We start from the raw sequence: 19640 nt of genomic DNA on the forward strand, positions 1-19640 counted from the left end.
GGGAGGTAACATGTGACTTTGAGCAGTTAAGCTGGATTCCCAGCCCCTAGAGCTGCTAACACAGATAAATTCAGCTTAAGCAGCAGCAGGCAGGTAATGAACTTTGCATTTGTGACGTCTTGCTTGCCATCCACCCTTCTCCAGATGCAAAAGTATAATTGCACTTCATCTGATGAGGCCTACAGCAAAAATTTCAACAGTGACTAAAGACTATAGCATCTAGATGGTCTGGTAATAAAATTGTATCCAGTTTTGTCAAGATCCAACAACATGGAATGCAATAACCATTGACCTAATGAAGGTCTCTTGTGTCAGCCCAGGATACTTAACTACATTAATTTCAAAATTCATTTAATAGATGATGGACAACCTTATGCAGTAGCACTTAACATCCAAAAGACCTAGAAAATGCCAACTTGAGTAATCCTTATATACTGCAATTTGGTGTATCCCTTCTGGAGTGTAAGAGACAAAACAAACATACTTTGCAAAAAAGCATTGCTTCCCAGCCCTTTTTTGTTATCAGAATTGACCAAACAATCACCTCATTCTGTTCATATTATACCTGAATCTCCCCCTTGGATTATCAATTAGTAATTTATTTTAATATCTCTTCTATAATTGCTTTAGGTCTTAAGAGAGAAAGTGAAATCTCAGACCAACTCCTTGTGGCTGCATCTTACAACTTTCCTTTTCCCCTCAGTACACACTGCAGTCACTTCCCCTATGAAAAACCCCCTATTGAATACCGTAGCAAAAGGATATCCTTACAACAGTTTTACCCAATCAAAAGAAAGTCATATATCATTGTGTTCCTAAGGCACAGTTCTGTCAAGGTTTAAAACACAATAGAAAATACATAATTTACAACTTCACTTGGACTTACCCGTGGACTGGCTATGCACAGGAAGGACGGCAGCTCCGTCACCTGGCAGCATCGTACACATGAGGTAGCTGATCTCCTTCTATATATGACATGGTCTGAATAGCCAGTAACTGCTTTACAGTGGCTGCTGAACACGAGGTTCTGAAAACAAAATTAAAATTAAGAAGTTACTATGTCTGTCAAGAAATACTTCTCTCAAATTTTATATCCACCCATGAGGAGGATAGACAAAGTACATTCCATATGTATTTCTCTTAGAATAAGGAAAACTATATACATCTTCTGCAGTGAGTATGTGAAGAATCTTTGTGTAATTATCAGAACATTCAAATCCAAAAATGGCTGCAATCAGAAGAGATCATATCAATACTTGTCTTGATGCTCAGCTGGAATCACAAACAAGTTTTTCTGCCTTTGAACCTTTTGACTTTAGCTTTTCTAATGAAGGAAGTACTATTCCAGTACATCTGACCCTCACCATGTTTTAGTTACCAGCTAAAAACTTTCTAGCTACTCATGTATCTACTTTGAATTCACATGAAATTTTGCAGAGAGAAAAAAAAATAAGAATTGAAACAAGGCTGGATTGGTATTTTTAGACTTGCATCTTTTCCAACCTTTTTCTTCTTTCCTGTGCTAAAGGGCTCTAAATTTTATCCTGATGATTTTATCCTGAAGACTTTTAGAAGTGCTAGCAGGGTTACACACATGAACAAACCCATGTTTAAAACCTGGAATTTGCCAAAATGTCCTTTTGATACAGAAAAATATACTGACTCAGAAGTGGGGACAGTCAGATAGCCGTACATTTTAAAGAAAGGAAAGCTCTTTGAAGATGTTCAGCTCTACACAAAAATAAAAAATTAGATTTTCTTTGTTTGCATCAGTTATAGTTTCTTTTTTATCGTAAATATCTGCAGTATCTGCAAACAATGAAATAAGCTTCTTATAGACTAAGCCACTTCTGCCACTTAGCTTTAATTCTGACTCTTCTATATCCATAGAGATCAATAGTTCCATATTATATTTGTTTCCTGTAGTGTGCAGAGCATTATTCCACTCACAGTAGGAAGCTAGCAATAATTTTAGAAGCATTAGGAGGTATACCTCTCAGTGCCATAGGACCACAGGATGTGCCCTCCTGGCAATTCCAGCACTTAAGTTCACTTAAGTAAAAGGTAAACAGGATCTCAAGTTTTTGTATTTTTCCGCCCCGGTTCCTAATGCACCAAAATAAATAGGATGCTACTTTTACTTTACACAGCCTCACAATTTTCTGAAATCCCAGTATCTGAAGTTGTAAACATCCAAAGAGCATGTGAGAAGCAGACACCCTGTATAGCACGTCATACACTGGATATATGCATTCTATGTATGTCAAAAAATGCTGGAAAACACCCACAGCAGGAGTCTATTATGGATCATGCATTCTGGGCCTTTTTACTTCCATAGATGGCAAGCACATATCATTTGGAACATGCTGACAAGAGGGGAAACAGTCTGACTGTACACACATGCCAGCACTACCTGCATTCAACCCTACCCTCAGGCATGTCTTTGGGCTGCCAGCAAGACTCATGGGCAGGAGCTGGCAAAAATAAAGTTCATACTCTGACTGAACATTTCCTCCTCTATACATAAAAGGTGAGAGCCAAAAGCTGACAATAGTCTTTCACTGACACTCAGCAGAGCTAAAAAGCACAGGCAAACACTTGGCCCACACTGGATAATGTGAAGTGATCCCAAAAACAGGCTCTTACTCAGCTGACAATTCTTAATCAGTAATGCTGGCTTAAGCAACAACTGCTTCACATGTTAACTCCAGTCCCCACAGAGCCTCTTCTTGCTGGCCTAGCTGTCTGTATTCATTAAGATGCTGATAAAGATGAAAACAAACCCTTGCCCTGCTGCTCCAAGTAACTTTTGTGACATGCTTCACCACCTGGTAAAACAGCAGTGTGGGAATCACAGGGCTGGGAATACATGCCTGTGGACAATGGATATGAGTGCTGGCTTACTCATCTGAGAACCAGAAACAGTGGCAACAGAGCACCAACAATGCTGCTGAAAAGCGCGAGTCCTTTTCCATTATATATTTGTACCACTTCCTGTGCTAGTTCTCTCTCCTCTCCAGAAGCCTCTTTGGCTACACATCTGATCAAACAAAAAATTGAACAGCCATGAAAATACAAGGTATTCTGCAGCTAGCTCATAAAAGGATGTGCTGAGGTATGCCTGCATCAGCAGACGCAGGATTCTACAGCTGAGAGTAAAGAAAGGACAACAAGAGTTAAAGGGGGAAGAGTGAACAACTGCTTTAGGTTAAAGCCTCTCTCTTCCCCACCCCTGGGAGTACAGCTGATTTTATGAAGAAGAATCATCATGGCAGGCAGTCACAAGAGCTTTCCAGTAAGTCTTATGACAGCAAGCACTGACATACTGATCGTGGCCCTGGTCAATACAGGAGTTTGGTAATTATTTCCCAGAAAGTCAGAATACAAGAAATGGATAGAGAGGAAGTTAACTGTAATTCCAAACCTATGCAAGTTTGTTACTTAATTCTCTTTTGGAAAACAATATCAAGGACCCATTTAAGATGGCTTTAGGGCAATTGAAGTACCTAGGAGGAAATATAAATAAAGCTTCAAGAAGGAATTCAAAATAAGAGAAAAATATTTGTACCCAGGCATTAATCTGCCTTTGAGTGCTAGATTCCTGTGTACAAACTATGAGCAGGTCACATTAAGAAACATCCCTCTGAATTCTGACATATGCAGCTGTTAAGTATTCATGAATGGAGCAGTCACCAGATATAACAGGGACAGTGGAAATCCATCAACCCATCAGCTTCCCATCAACCACACACATGGAAAAGACTGGGTAAAGTTACAGAACTGAACACAGCCTGAAATGGCTCACATACTTTAGTACAACAAAGCCAAAAACCAAAGAGGAAGATTGTTAAAACCCATGAATATACACATCTACTACAACTATGCAATCCAAAATAAGTCTTGAAAGAAGCTCTCCTATACTGCAAATGGAGTTGCACATAAATAGGGGTGATTGCTACCAGCACTTTAACCTCATTAACACTCCTAATTTTTTTAACAGAAATAAAATTACAAAAGGAAAGGAGAAAAGGGTTCAAGTAAGCAGAGCAGATTTTATATTAATTTAATTCAATGCATACAAATTAATACATGTGGAGGCGTTGAGCAGGGGCAATGAAGAGACCTCACACTGCAATCAATTTCTGTATTTATATGATGAAAAACATACTATCTTTAGACAGATGTCACTTCAATTTCAGAAATATCCATTAAAAATAAATGTGTTTCTTTTTCTACTGACTTATTTTCATACTTGGTCTCCTACATCAGAACTGCTGATCTGAGCAGTTAAGAAAAGCCTTTCCAGATTTTTACCATTTCCTTTTTCCTCTTTTCTCACCCTCCTCACTCCCAACATTCCTTTCTCCTTTTTCTCACTCTCCTCACTCCCTATGTTACTATCTTATGAAGCCCAAGAGGAAGCCTTGGGGAATGTTACTTTAAAAGCTTCTTCAGTCTGGGCTAAGGAAAAAGTTAGTTCATTTTCACTCACAATAATGTGCAGCACTAAAAGACAGGCATGTAAAAAAGGGCAGCTTGTTTTTCAACTCTCCTTTAGGTTTTGCACTCCCCAACAATCCTTTTTTTTTTTTTTTTTTTAAGGTGTTCTAAATGTAAGATCTGCAAACAAAATTCTGTAAATACAGCTTACTTTAAAATTACTTCAGGTGATAATTTGTCTAACAGGCAGGTTAGAAAACAGCTTTAAAATATCTGTCATAACTGCAGGGCTATTCTTCCTTTAGATTTACTCTGGTTATCACAAATGCACTGTGTTGCACATACTGATGAACTCTGCTCCTCAGTTGGCTGGTTTTTATACTGAACGTATTACTTTCAACAATCACTAGTTACACACAGTCAACAGCCCTGGGAGCCCCTAGGACACAAGCACTGACATCCTCAAAGAATAGAAATTATTTGGAGAAACCAAATTCATGTTAAATCTTGCTGGACTGTGGTACAGGTGGGTCTATCCAAATGCTTTACATTTAATTGTTAATATTAAAACCTACACATGCATATTCCACATGTTATATTTAAAAGCTATACTCTTAATTAATCTTCTGTCCTTCAGAAAATTCAATGATTTTCATTTTGATATTCATACATACTAAACCAAGGGCTATGTAAGGACTTAGATTGTCTTTGAACATATGTAAAAATGAATGCTACCTTCTTTAAGTGCGCACAGCTTCTGATAGCATCTTCTTTACTGCCACAATTACAACACCACACAACTTCTCCTTAACCATACCAACAAGGGGACAGAGCTACAGTACAGTCTCAGAGATAAGCACTGCAGTCACTATAGAAACAGCTGACTGTAATCTCAAAAAAACCTAACTGAAATCAAATTTGTATAGCACAGACATTTTATCAAGCTAGACACAGAAACACAGGCTATTGAAATACCAGCACAGCCAGAGTTAACAGGCACACATTCACTTGGCTGACTCTTTGTTTGATAACTAGGACTCATTTTCTTGGCTTTGCTGTTAACGCTGCAAAACATGACACCAAGTCCAAGGTTGGTTTCCTACTGCTTACGCGTCTTCAATTTCAACTTCCTCTACACAATATTCAATTGAATTCTGGCTATCTCCTTTCCCCTTCCAGACTCAGGAGCAGAAGCAATATTCCCTAGAGAAACTTGGCACAGTCTCACTGTTTCAGAAAAGATTTTTTTTACTGCATATCTGCTAACTGCCCTAGATGTTTTCCTGACTCCATGCTAGCACTTCTGTGAACTTATTTCCCAGTGAACTGAATCAATGGAGCCTTAATCTAACTCAGGAAATCAACAGCAATTTAGTCATAAAAAGGCAAAATCTTCACACATATCCTAGGTCAAAGATTAACAAAAATGATCTTGCATTACACAGTATTTTGAATACATCTGGATCTACCAGACAGCAGCAGAAACAAATTTCAGAGTAGAAACACACCACTGAAAATGCTTGTCCACCAACTATAAAACACTGTCGGGCTGGTCTCTGTTTTCCCCACCTGCTGCAAGAATGTATTGAATTTTACAAGAAAAGAATAGACTCAGCCAGAAAATTAGTATTTTACAGATAAAAAATATTATGAAACTCTTAAGCTTACATATAGAGTCTATCCCTGACAAATCGTGAGTCTAGTTCTGTTGCTCCTGTAGCTGCTTTTGATGCTCTAGTAATATTTGAAGTCTTCTAAATAAGCTGATTTATTCATTATAGCAAGTTTTGAAATGTAATGCCACATGAGGAGACAGGGGTTAAAATATTTTTCTGTTCAGCACTCTAAAGTCTCTTAACTGTATCTAAAAAAGCAGACAGTATCATCATCCCATTTCCAAGTTTATTTTCCCTGTTTCATAAGGTGGCTTTCACCATTTCTCACTCATGAGGAATTGCTACTGTCTCCAGATCACAGAATTTTTGCTTACCTGCAGCAAAGTGCAGCTGTGCAAGTTAGGGAAAGACAGTGGAAAATTTACATCAAGCAAGAAATCCCTGTTTGTCAGAAAGCATGACCCCTGCTCTTTGTCCTCCTCAGTCTCCATCCAGGAGCGCATGTGATGGAGCCTGTAGGATGCTTTCAGAGACAGGAAAAGAGCTAACCATCTGAAACAAAACACAGGAGATGCATTTATTTACTGCTTTGTGAAAGAAAGGCTTGAATATATTTACAACATAACTCTATAGACAGAACTGGGGAGTTTTTTTAGACTATCAGGCTTACAGCATCCTGGCTTAAAGAAAATAATTTCTGCTAGACACCTTCAAATTATTCTTATTTCAATCTTTTCTAAGGTGGCTTAACTCAATCTAAGTGATTATGTCAGGATATACTTTGAAGCACTTAATCTAAAATGATTAAGCCCCAGTTAGCCATTACTATATAAAATTGCACTTATTTGTAAATTACTCTACATAGGAATTATAACAACCTGTATAATGAATGCAGACTTTATCATGAATACCACTGAGACACATCAAGAGAAATCTGAATTACGTTACTGAAGTGCAGTCATTCAAACAGCAATTCAAAATAACCAGAACAAAAAAACAATATTCCACGTACAAAATACTAAAGCAGAACATCTCTATTTATTAATGAAGAATTAACTTTTAGTCTGAAATTTCTTATAGTCACTATTAACTTGACTCAGAGTCCTTCAGAGTACACTGTAACTTAAAAAGATCACCTTTCCTTTCAAGATTATGCAGCTGACACTATAAATCTAAGCCTATGCTTCAGAATTCCATTCCATATTAGAAACAAGACATGTGGAAAGTAGGCAGTATGGCTCAGGAGCAACTACCACAGCACAAGTTTATTCCACGTGTGTTTAAAACATATGCTCAAGTGCAACTGGTAAGAATTGCACTGAACTGGCCTTCCAAAGTCTGGATTTTGTGGACCAGCAACCTGCAGTGTGACCCTAAGCAAACTCTCCTTTTGCCCTTTGACCATCTTGTGTATTTACAATGTCAATTCTTTGTAACACAGGGTTTCTTGTGACAGGGGCATAAAAACTGTGTTGCATAATGGTGCCCTATACCTGGAGGAACACTCTAAAAGTTGTTCTAGTATTAGATAATGATAGAGAAATTATAGTATTAGGAGGCATAGAAAATGCAGGTTTTGAGAGGAATGACTGACATCATCTGTACTTTTCCTGTAATTACTAAAAGAGGAAAACAAACAAACAAACAAAAAAAAGAGGTTGTCCTCACCTGGCTAAATGTCCCTGATTCATAAGGTTTGCCATTTCTGCTGGAGAGACATCAATAAACCGGAGGAAAGAAAAACAGCTTTCTTCATTGATGCCTAGGTCACAGAAATACTGAAGTTAGACTAACCTGTTCACAGATACTCATAGCTGAAAAATAAATTTACTTCATCAATTCAGGATACTATGATTCAGGATACTAATTCTATGACACATGACAAATCTAGATGAGTAGACAGGAGATCCTAACTTAACCTCGACCTTTTAGAAATACTGAAAATTCAATTTGAATCTCTGCTGCCTGACTCCACATTCCAGTTCATTTTCCATTGTGGGCAAGAGAAGGGCACTTATCAACAGAGAGTAATACATTCTATGTCCCAGTGCAGCCAGGAAGGACATTTGTTTCACTTACTATGAATCAATAGGCAGTGTGCATATTTGCAAATTTGAACAAATATCTTCCAGACAGCTGACCAGAACATGCATACCTCAGGATGCCTGTCTCACATGCTCCCTCTCATCCAGAAAATCAAATGGGTTAGAAGGAGATGCAGGAATTGGTAGGGAAGCCTTGCAGGCCCATCCATGTGCACTGCATAGCCCCAACACCAACTGGAGAGGTCCACAGTAACAGATTTCAGCATAGTAATGCAGCCAGTATCTCTCGTGCTTTAGACTTCTGAAGATTTTCCCATCCCAGTAGCTAAGTGATCTAATTAGCTCTTGTAGGAAAAATATTCAATCATCTATAATAAATTTTATCTGTCAATATCAGCAGCTTTTCTGGGATTTTTGCTCATTGACATGGGTCAAAGATTCTGGGTCAATTGCATTTCATCTAGTTTCTAGTTGAAAGAAAGTTGGCATTTTAAGATACAACACAGAATGTACTGAAATGAATCCAAGATTTGTTAGAATTGAATCTGTGAAAAATTCACATTAGACTAAAAAGGCAGCACTAATCTCTTGAAGCAAGTTAAAACAAGACAGACTGAATTAAGATACTGCACTAGGATTAAGCAGTAACTAAAGGACAAGTTATCCACAGATTCTTCCAGTTGCTTTCCATCCTTTCCTATGAGCAAATGAAATGTATGTACAAACACAAACAAAATTCTAGTAAATCTGATCAGATTATCTCAGAGAACTAATTAATCTGGCCTCTCAGTCCTTTCCCCTGAAGAAGACATATTAAAATCCAACCCAGTCTTTCTTCCCAAGACTGTAAACCTACCCTTCCTGTGGAAGAGAGACTGCTGGATGTGGTCTGGTGCAAATGGCGAAAGTAAAACCCGTAACCACCTGAAAATGAAAGGAACAAAACCAAACATCACTAAGAAGGTGTTAACACCTAACATGTTCAATAACACAATCAGCAGAAGAAACAGAGTAGCCATTCACTTCTTCATGGTATTTTAGCACTCTTAATATCTGGAATTGCATGGCAGTAGAAGGAGAGCATCATCAGTCTACAAGCACTGCTGCTAATTTGACATCGAGACATGTCATTTCTGCAGAACTGCATCTTATGTTCTAGAAAAGCTGACCTTGCCTTCATACATGTCTCTCTCGTCTCTTCCCTTAGCACTTCTCATAAATGAATGCAGACACAATTAATCAAGACTTGCCATGGTTGGAGAAAACAGCAAACGGCACTTGGGCAGATTCTCCTCACCCTAGGTGAGCATTAAAAGCTGTCAAAGCACTAGAAAATGCTTACTTTATACCATGTTGCAAGAGACAGATACTGACAGCTTCCTTGCCTGTGAAAACTTGCTGAAGGGAAGGTTTGTTGGTTTTTTTTCTGTTTTAAGGATCTTTTAAAGCTTAATTCTACTACACATCATCATCAACTCTGAATTGCTTTTCCTGGCTTTCTTACTCAGTCAAAGGGATATTCTGTGATTAGGATTCCACCAAAAAAGAGCATCTATATCAGATGTTTAACAGCTGAATGACTAAAAGGAAATGGACTGCTCAACCAACAGTACACCAGGTAAGGGAGCTAATTAGTACTTACAAAAATAAAGTAAGTAACAGTACTAAATATGCCAAACTGGATAGGAAGTGGAATAGGCTTGCCTGTCCCGTGAGTGGTTGAAGACCCTGATCTGTCCATGACGGTAGATGAACTTGGAAATCTGGTATGGCTTTAGGGAGATGTGAAATGGAGACCAAGTTTCTTGTCGCTCAAACAGCTCTGGGTGATTGCACACCTGTAAGACAGAGAGCATGTCAAAAGCTGGGAGGAATTAACTTAGTCTGATACAGCATCTACATTCCAAATCGACCATGACCAATGATCACTAAAACTTTAGTACTGCTTAATACTGCATGGGTATTTTAGTGTACCTTCTCACATTTAAATATGGCATCATACCTTATGCTATTCACATAACAGCTATTTCCTCTTCTTCCCAAGCGAATGGCTTCCTTCAACCAAACAACTTTTGTAACCAAATCAGTGAGCAGATGCATGCATCACATGGCTAAAGCTCTTCTTCACCCTACATCATGCTACACTGCATCCAAACCACAACTGAACTGCATGCAAACTTTCTTGCCAATGCCAGATTTTTTTTTACTGTGGTGTTTTATAGAAGCCATATTTTAGTTCTGTGCTAATGAATGATCGTACTTTTCAAAAATTATTATTTAAAATAGCCTTACCTTCCTAAATTGCATGACTAGATTCATGAGACTACTAGTGGTGGTCTGTGCTTGCTGAGTAGTGCCCATTGATGACTGCAGGAGGTCATCAATAGAGATTTTATTTTTCAGAGCTTGGTACAAGAGCTTCTGTCGACTTGTCTGCTGGCAGTACATGAGAATTTCAATCTGCAAAACGATAATGAAGATTTAGTCATTTCTGTCTCCAAAATGAAGGATGATGACATCAGTGTACATAAAGCTTAAACACACCTTGAGGAAAATATAACCTTCTCAAAAAATACATTTATAGGCAGTTGCATTCAGATCCGCATTTCAGGATCCAACCTGGAAAGGACTTAACTGATAGGTGTGTTTGGGAAGGTTTGTGTAATGATGTAAGAAAAAGACCTTTAAAAGTACATGAACACGACTAAGTAAACAGACAGATTCTTAAGAAGCTGAGATCACACCTGTAGCTAGTGAGTTTAAAATCTGACTTCAATTCTACCATCCTACAGTTCCCCACTTAGAGCCACAATAAGGAGTGTCAGGAACCCACAACAGTGTCTGTGGGAAGTCCACTGAAATCAATAAGCACATCAGAACAATCTAGATGTCAATCAGCCAACGGTGCCAAAACCTGGGAACTGTTGATCACAAGATTATCTAGTATTGCTATCCATGTGAAATTAAGAGACTGGCAAGAGAGAAGAGCATGATGTTGCCACTATGTATTTCTCCTCTGTACAGGCAAGCAAAAAAAAAAATCCTAAACCCATGCCAAATCCTTCACATAGGCAACTGGAAAAGTTTATCACCAAGTCATTACTGTATCAATCTCCTTCACTGCCATTAGAGATACTTCTGTCAACTTAACCAGGACTAGAGATATTTCATTTTTAACAGGTAACAAAATGCTTCCTGAGAAAAAAATATTTGTTAATTAGAGGTTCTTCAGTTACATTCACATCTAATGACATTGTTGGGATGTGGTGCAAGAAAGTGAAGGTCCAAGTCCACAGTCAAATTTCAAGTATGCAGACTGACAAACAAGTTTGCAAAAACCAGATCAGAGAACAGAACTATGACGATACAGCTGTAATACCCATTCCAGAGAAATACTTTTTCTCACCTTATCTGACAGTTCATTTTCCACATCCTTCTTGATTCTTCTCAGCATGAAAGGCTTCAGGATCATGTGCAAACGGGATAGCTGGTCTGAAATGAAGGGAAGGGGAAAGGAAGAACAATTACTTCATCAAGGAAGAAAATTATGTGGTATTTTATGACAAATTAAGTCCCTTACTGTTCAGCCATTTCCCCCCATGTGAATTCTTACAGCAGTGAGTTTATATTTCTCTGCTGATTTTTCTTTTTTAAAATGAGTGCTGTGCTACACTGTTTTTCTATTCATTACACATGCTATATTACAGTCAGAAACAGAAACTTAAACTACTGACAACAATCCAATAATGTTCCAAACCTCTGCTTCAGATGCCACACCTCATAAGAAGTTTAGACATTATTAGACCAAAAAGGCAACAGATTTTTAATATAAAAATTATAGCAGTTACACACTGTACTCACTTTCATCAATAGCAGATTTGTTCTCTGCATGGCTCTCTATGTCCTTAGAAAACCACTCATTAAACTCTTCATGGGAATCAAACAGTGTTGGCATGATAAAATGCAGCAGGGCCCACAGCTAACAGGAGAGGAGAAAACACTGGATTAGCAAAAGTCATCCTACTGTGGACAAGGTAATTGGGAATCCCAAAATCTTGGGCCCTTTATAAGAAAAATCACTTTACTAGATCATGAGACATGGTAAAATTAAACAAAACCCCACCTGCATTTTCTTCCTGCATCCCCCAAAATGCCACAGATACCAACAAACCCCCATGAGAAAGCAGTGAGAAACAGCATAATTACTTCAGCCAACAAAAGGAAAAGTCACTAGATTTAAGTTTCATCCTGTAATCTAAGTATTACTTCAAATATCTTTAGTTTTACTTTTATCTGAATGTGTGGCAAGTTTCCATATTTTTCCCTCCCAGAGCTGATCCATGTTTATTTGTCAATGGTTTCCTACAAGCATGATCTCACAATCACACAAATACAAGAGGTTTCTCAACTGTTCACGAACATTTAGTATGTATTCTTGTTATACCTCAGCCATTGTGTTCTGGATTGGGGTCCCAGTCAACAACAATCTGTTTCGACACTGGAACTGCAGTAGGATCTTCCAACGAACACTGGTGAATAAAAACAGGAAAAATAATTTCTAGAGAAAACTGTAGAATGATATGAAACAAGAAGTATTTTAAGGCAAATTGCTTCCAGTGAGTTTCCCAAATGATCTTTAGAAGTCACTGGACAAAACTATTACAGCTGTTCCCCAGTCTTTCAAACAACAACTATAGGAAAAAGTAGGCTTTTTCCAATTAAAAAAAAATAAATAAAAAGAGGATAATTTATTTTATATTCTAAGTATCTTTTTTACTCATTTTTAAAACAAATGCTTACTAATAAAAATCTCATTATCAGAATAATTAACTTTCCAAAAGAAACAGGTACTTTGAATCAGAATGTCACGTATTCTTCACACTTGACAAGAGGAGTGTATAGGCTATTGTGGCAGGAGTGCTGAGCTGTACATTAAAATCCTCTTAAGAGGGGTGGTTTCCCAAGAATGCTCTGGAGACAAACTTTGGTCAGAATGAGCCTGCATATAAAGCAGTCCTCCATTTACTGTGTACAGTGGCAACTTGAACAAAGGTTATGGGAAAGCAATTACAGAAGTAAAGACAGACAAATCCATTACATAAAAACAAACAGAAAATTTTCTGGCATAGTCTCATGACATGGATTGGGCTTTGCTGCAGTCAACAATACTCATGGGGTTCTGACCTTCATTCATGTCTGGAAGTGCCACTGAATAAGGAATCAAAATAATGAATTTAATGGAGCCAATATAAGCAATATAAGTTAAAGACTACAAACCATTCACCAGGCAGAATTCTGTGAGTAGTCAGGAGGAAAAGTAAACAGCATTTCATACTGTTTTTTTTAACTGTCCTGTGCTCCATACAAGTTTCTGCTCCAGAGCTGCCTTTTAATTATGTTTTACATATTTGGAAAATCTAAATGCAAAAAACCTAATGGATCAATCCAACGTCAGAGAGTTATACAGACATTTAACTACGTTAGATACTTAAGGGGTCTTATGTGTGTCAATTTTAACTTCTATCAATTTATGTTCTCTTGATGCTTTCTTGATATTTCTCCAAGAGGCTGATCCACAGAAAAGATTTTGTTTCCAGTTAGTTTATTACCTGGAGCTACTCTTGAGTGCTTGTGCTTCATCCAGCACCATATACTGCCACTTCACTCGCTGGAAATACTTCACATCCTGCACTACCAACTGGTAACTGGTAATTACCACGTGGAAAGGAGCATCCTGAGTATACAATGTCTTCTATAACCACAAAAGGAGAAACAAATGTCCACATAATGTAAATACATTGTCAAGAGTACATTGTAATTCCAGACTTCTGTTTTACAATCTTCTCATTACCACTGCATTTCCTCCGGCTGATTTTTAAAATTAATTTTATCACACTTACTCAATTAGTGGACCTGGACTTCAGCCCTTGACCAATTTCAGACCCTTCTTAACATGCAAGACAAGATCTGGGTAATGAACCCTACAAAATGCTATTGTTAAATAAAGAACAATCTTGACAGAACTGCAAGGATCTAGACTGGGGCATCCCGAGTTAGGTTACTCAAACAGCATATACAGTCCTTGACACCGAAACTTCCTGCTTTATTCACAAATCTCTAGTTCTTCATCTGAACTGCACACTGCACTGAATTGCCCTGTATGGTATTGCTCTTCAGCGCAAGAGAAGTCTTCCACATCATTATCTTAATGAAAATGCTGCTACAGGAATGAAGAAACTCTGCATCTACACATTAGTTTAATCTGGTGATACGCAGAAACTGTTTCTGGTTTACTCTGCAAAAAGAAAGACAGTCAAAGCACACTGTCACGCTGGTATTACCTGACTCCAGAACTTTCGGATCACCTTTCTATCATGGGGATTTCCCCAGTAAGGTAGTACCTGAAACAGTAAAAAACACAGAAAAACATTTTCAAATAATGATACCAGTGCTAGAATTTTATAGTCTGTAGTCTACAAAATGACATACCTCTTTCTCCAAAACAACAAAAAGGGAAATTATCTTTTTTTACCACCAAGAAAAATCAGAAAACATTTAAAAATACTTTGAAAAAGAGCATTCTAGGAAAAGGTATCAAGCAACTTGGCCAGATCAAGCTATGCTAAGAATCTAAAAATGCCCATTAGCATTTAGCACAAACCTTCTAGTCAGGCTTTTCTAAAAATTAAAAATGATACTTTGCTTATGGCAGAAAGAGGTCTGCACTCAACTGCTATGGTTAAACCTAGAGGACTAGAGGGCTTGTTGCTTGTTTAACAATCCCCATGGTCGTGTTGGACCACGGTTTTCTATTTCACAACTGACCCCAAAAATCTGAGATCAAGTTAAAATGTCTGGCCTGGATATACTGAATACAACAACTTTAAAAGCAAGCACTACTGCCAGAGAAATCTGTTAAACTATATACAGCTCAAAATTGCACAGGTCCTATTACTCAGACCTTTGCAGAGCACTGACTCCTGCCACTGGTTAATAACACTGTACTGCCATCTCCTGCCTGCTGGAAGGACTTACAGTCAGCTAAGACTGGGAGGTCTGGGAAGGAGGAAGAGGTGGTGAAAAGTCTTACAACTTCAATTGACAGGTTCCAAAAGCCTTTAATAGAATACTCTTCCTATTCTTCTGCAATAAAGATGCTTGTAAGACAACCAGACTGATCAAAAAGTGGTTTGTCTTTTATTGTACATATTCTGCCATGGATATAAATTCACTGTGATTTACAACAAGCAGAACAGACTGCACACTTCTGTATGATTAGAGGCAGAAACAAAACTGATTGAAAAAGACTGACTGAAGTTGTAAACATGTGACAGTACGTTTAGAAAACATCTTTTTAAAATACGTTTTATTCCATGGATGAGGTAAACATCACCATGCGGTAAGATCAGCATGTCAAGGAACAGCTATACAATGATACAAAGAGTTTGGGGTTTAAGTCAAAAAAGGAGAAAACTATCTTTTCACAAGCATCCTGACTGTATTTTTCAAACATTTGCTGTATTTCATTCCTGAGAAGGAGAAAGCATAAACAGTTGCATTTGCATTCCATACAATGAACTGAACAAAGGAAGTGAGAGAAAGCAGATAGAATGGCCAACAGCTCTCAAGTTTTCTAATCAAGAGCCCCTATTATTTTGGGCTGTGAAAAGACATGACTGGATTCCTTTTAGGTTGTGTTGGCTTTTTGTTTATTTTGAGTACCTCCTCACTAACACAAGTGTTTGTATTTCTTCATTAGTTGCTTTAAAGGCTCAGTAATGACAATTTATTCCAAAATACAAGTCACTTGAATAATTCAGTATTGAACTACGCTCTAGCACTTCTCATACAGATATCTCAAACTACACAACACCACAACCAACGTACAGTCTCATCAGGGATCTCCAAAGCACACTATTTGGCAAAAGCTAAATCCTTTAATTTTGCCCTGCCCAGATCAAAAAAATCAAGTATCACTTATAGTAATACATTCAAAGTGTTTTCCCACACACTTTTTTAAGTAGCCAAAGCATTCAATCAATTAGCCTGATATTACTGGTATACTGGTTACTCATAACTAGGTGTCTTCTACTGTTTTCTGTAAAAAGGAAAATTTGATGTTTCAAAAAAAAAAAAAAATCAAGACTTCTTCATATTAAATGTTACTATGTTAACAAATCAAATACTTAAACTATGTTCTATTCCTCTTTGCAGATGTAACTGCAAACATCTGACACTTTCATCTATCCTGAATTCTGAAATTGCAGCACTGTTTCAGCAGTACACATTTCTTTTCAAATCTTCCTTTGCAACACCCCCATGTTTTCCACTGGAGGACAGGTAAGCAGCTTGTTTTATCAGTAACTGACAGTTTCTTGCTTTCTAATTTACTATTTACTATTTCTATTTACTATGTTTTCACATTCACAATATACCTGAAAAACTTCATTTGTTTTCTCCCAATCTTTTTGTTCCTATCTATTTGTGCTTCACTTCTCTCCTTTTTCTTGATTATTAACTGTATGCCCCTGGTTTTTTTTTCTATTTCTGTAATAACTACATTTTGCTTCCCTCTTATCTGTTTAGCATTTGTTCAAATACAATCTTTACCTGACTCAAATTCACATGAATGACTGAAAACACAGCTCTAACTCTAAAGATATTATATTAAACTTGGTATATTATTCTTGGTTCTGCTGCCAGGCCCACAAATTAAAATTATATGTCCATTTACTGACTTACTACAACTCTTTACTGAGAAGGTATCTTTAAGTCAATGCAAAATGAAAGTCATGTGATTAAAGTAAGAATATTTTTAAGCCCTAGATAACTAAGCACTCCAGAAAGAAACTGCATGATGGAAAAAAAATAGCAGAAACAGGCTCATTACAGAGTTTCAAATTCCAAGGTCAGTAAGCACCCAGATGCGACACTGAACTCAGGAGAACACAATGGTTTACTCTCGAGAAAACAGAATGAACTTCCTCAGACATGCTCATTACCTTAAATTTAGGTACAAATCTGGCAAACTCCTGGTGCCAGTTGTTCAGAGTAGAGGCAGGTGAAATTATTAAAAAAGGTCCCCAGATGTTCTCTCTCTGGAAAACATGCAAAAATAAATAAATTAAAAAAACATAATTGAAGGGAAGTAATATAGAGATGGTTTGATATGGCTTTACATCTACTAAATGACAGTGGCTACATGAGAGAGAACTGTATGTAACACAGCAAAACTCTCCCAGCACAGCAGGGTGATACAAAATCAAACAGAGCGGATCTAATGTTTAACCGAGACTTCTTTCGTAACAGCGAAGTTGTTCCCAGAACAAACTCCTTTGTCTCTGAGAGCTGCCACCTTCATGTTACAAACAGCCACTGTCATTTTGATAAGGAAAAGAACTTCAGGTGGCATTGAAAAACTTTGCTCTGCCACATCACGAATTACAGTACTCTCTGGTGAATAACTAAGTTGATCTATAAATATATTAGCAGTTACAAGCTGGCCCTCAGAAGGGAGGGACAGAAGAATAAAGGCCTGTGTAACCTTCCAAAAACCTCAAGGTGCAGTGTCACAGGAAGACAAACTTATCTTGTTATTCCTTCCATACAGATGAGTTCAAGAACCTTCAGCTCTGCACATCTTTTCAGTATTTCAGCCAACAGTACCAGTAACATAATGAAATGTACACAACTGTCTCTTGGTCACTAGTGCAGCTGATTTTGCTTCTAGCATCATATCATTGATGTCTATTTATGCAAGTGACTGAATTGCAGTCAAGCCCTTTATTTTTTGAAAAAATTGTATCTATTTCTGCATTAAGTAGTAAGCTTCTGTAGCTTATTCTGTTTTGTTTGTCTGCCCTGGCACAGAAGAATCACTATGCTTCCTAAAAAGCCCCACTGGAATGTGGAAATTAATGCTAATTGCCACAAAGCTCAGAATTTGAGCACTTTGATCTGTAAAAGTCAGTGAACCGTCAAGTGTACAACTTGTTCTCTCCTGAGGCTTTTATATTCAGTGCAAGTGAGAAGATATTACTCTGTGAAGAAATGAAAACTACATAAATAAAAATTGACACACATACATACATACATATTTATAACTATTTGAATGGCTCCACTTTAAAACAATGTATAAAATACCTTTTAAGAAATTTACGCTTTATAATCCAAAATTCATTTCCAACACGTGAAAAAATATGCATCTTCTATCAAGCATACTACCCAGGAACAAGCTATAATCCACCTACCTCAGCCAGATGTGCAAGGAGAGCAATACTTTGTACTGTTTTACCCAAACCCATTTCATCTGCCAGGATTCCATTGATGCCCTGCAAAAGAGACATAAAATGAACACCTTTGCTTTACTACTTTTTAATCTACAAAGAACTGTCAGAACAGTTGCTACTGAATTGAGTGGGAACAGCCCCACTGTAACAACTCAGACACTCTGAAACTTTATAATCTCTTACATCTGCTCCGGAGAGGTAATTGATCTCAACTGTATTACATTGATCTCTCAGTCTAATTTTCCCCCTAAGCTTCTCTGCACTTCATGATCCCATTGTGACTTGGGCACACTCACAAGGACAAGACTGCCCGCAGTTTATCAGCTGACCCAAGCCTGAAACAGTATGCAACGCCAAGCAGGAAAGGCCTCCTCCATGTATGATCTAAGTGATAAATAGTTGTATAAACCACATAAAGTATACTGAACTCAATGCCCCATTCAAAGCTGTTACGTCCTAAATAATCAAGAACACTGGTATGTGGCCTAATATTTTTCTTTCTTCCAAATACATTAAAGATCAACTATAGTCCATTTTTAAAAACAGCAGATTCCTTTGGCCATCTTTAATGACTTAAATAATTCCAGAAGTTATAAAAATTTGCAAGATGTACTAATGTACCTGCTCATATAGGTTGGCCAGCCAATTCATGCCCTTCAGTTGATAACCTTTCAGTTTTCCATTGAAAATGGTAGGCTGTGGAATATCTTCTCCTGCTCGGATAGATGGGTTTGCTAAACTGTAGCTCTCTCCAAACCCAGTACCGGACTTGTTAGCAGCCCGTAGAGCAGCTACCCGACTCTCTTTTGCATCTTCATCAAATGATCTGGTCTGAATAGAAAGAAGGTATGCATAAGATAGTGGATACATTAACTTATCAAGAAACTGCAGTGTAAAAGGCTTTACAATTCACATTAAAGCACGATACCCACCAGAAACTAAGACAAAATTAGCCTGTTCCTATAGCCCAAATCCTTATACTCTGGTTTTCTAGTTGTTTAGCACAAAACATGTCAATGGGATTAAATTCAAATCCGGCCCCTGGAATAACCTATTTGACTTGGCTGCTATGAAAGATCCTGATACTATGGTCTCTGCCAATTACTTTGCTTGCTCTTCTACTTCGTGAATCCAAAAAATACATACCCGGGCTTGATGAATCTGGTAAGCATCCTCAGCATTCTTCAGAGCTTGGGCCTTGTAATAGTTGCTATCTGAAAATAACATACCCATGTTAGAGCTCTGCACCA

General features: G+C 37.7%; 1 protein-coding gene across 4 annotated transcripts in view; it reads right to left on the minus strand.

The window, feature by feature from the left end:
• The window catches only part of INO80 (INO80 complex ATPase subunit), a 64926-nt gene that overhangs the window by 26075 nt on the left and 19211 nt on the right, over positions 1 to 19640 (minus strand). For all 4 annotated transcript variants that reach the window (XM_015630721.3, XM_015630723.3, XM_033515401.1 and 1 more), the window contains exons 11-25: positions 19537 to 19604; positions 19012 to 19221; positions 18352 to 18432; positions 17104 to 17199; positions 14443 to 14502; positions 13711 to 13853; positions 12546 to 12630; positions 11963 to 12080; positions 11508 to 11593; positions 10394 to 10561; positions 9806 to 9939; positions 8958 to 9025; positions 7725 to 7818; positions 6431 to 6608; positions 887 to 1027 (exon numbers count right to left, since the gene is read on the minus strand). In XM_015630721.3, coding sequence (XP_015486207.1) covers positions 887 to 1027; positions 6431 to 6608; positions 7725 to 7818; positions 8958 to 9025; positions 9806 to 9939; positions 10394 to 10561; positions 11508 to 11593; positions 11963 to 12080; positions 12546 to 12630; positions 13711 to 13853; positions 14443 to 14502; positions 17104 to 17199; positions 18352 to 18432; positions 19012 to 19221; positions 19537 to 19604 — 1730 coding nt within the window. The remainder of the gene's footprint in view (positions 1 to 886; positions 1028 to 6430; positions 6609 to 7724; positions 7819 to 8957; positions 9026 to 9805; positions 9940 to 10393; positions 10562 to 11507; positions 11594 to 11962; positions 12081 to 12545; positions 12631 to 13710; positions 13854 to 14442; positions 14503 to 17103; positions 17200 to 18351; positions 18433 to 19011; positions 19222 to 19536; positions 19605 to 19640) is intronic.

This window comes from Parus major, chromosome 5, assembly GCF_001522545.3.
Source record: "Parus major isolate Abel chromosome 5, Parus_major1.1, whole genome shotgun sequence".
Taxonomy (NCBI): domain Eukaryota; kingdom Metazoa; phylum Chordata; class Aves; order Passeriformes; family Paridae; genus Parus; species Parus major.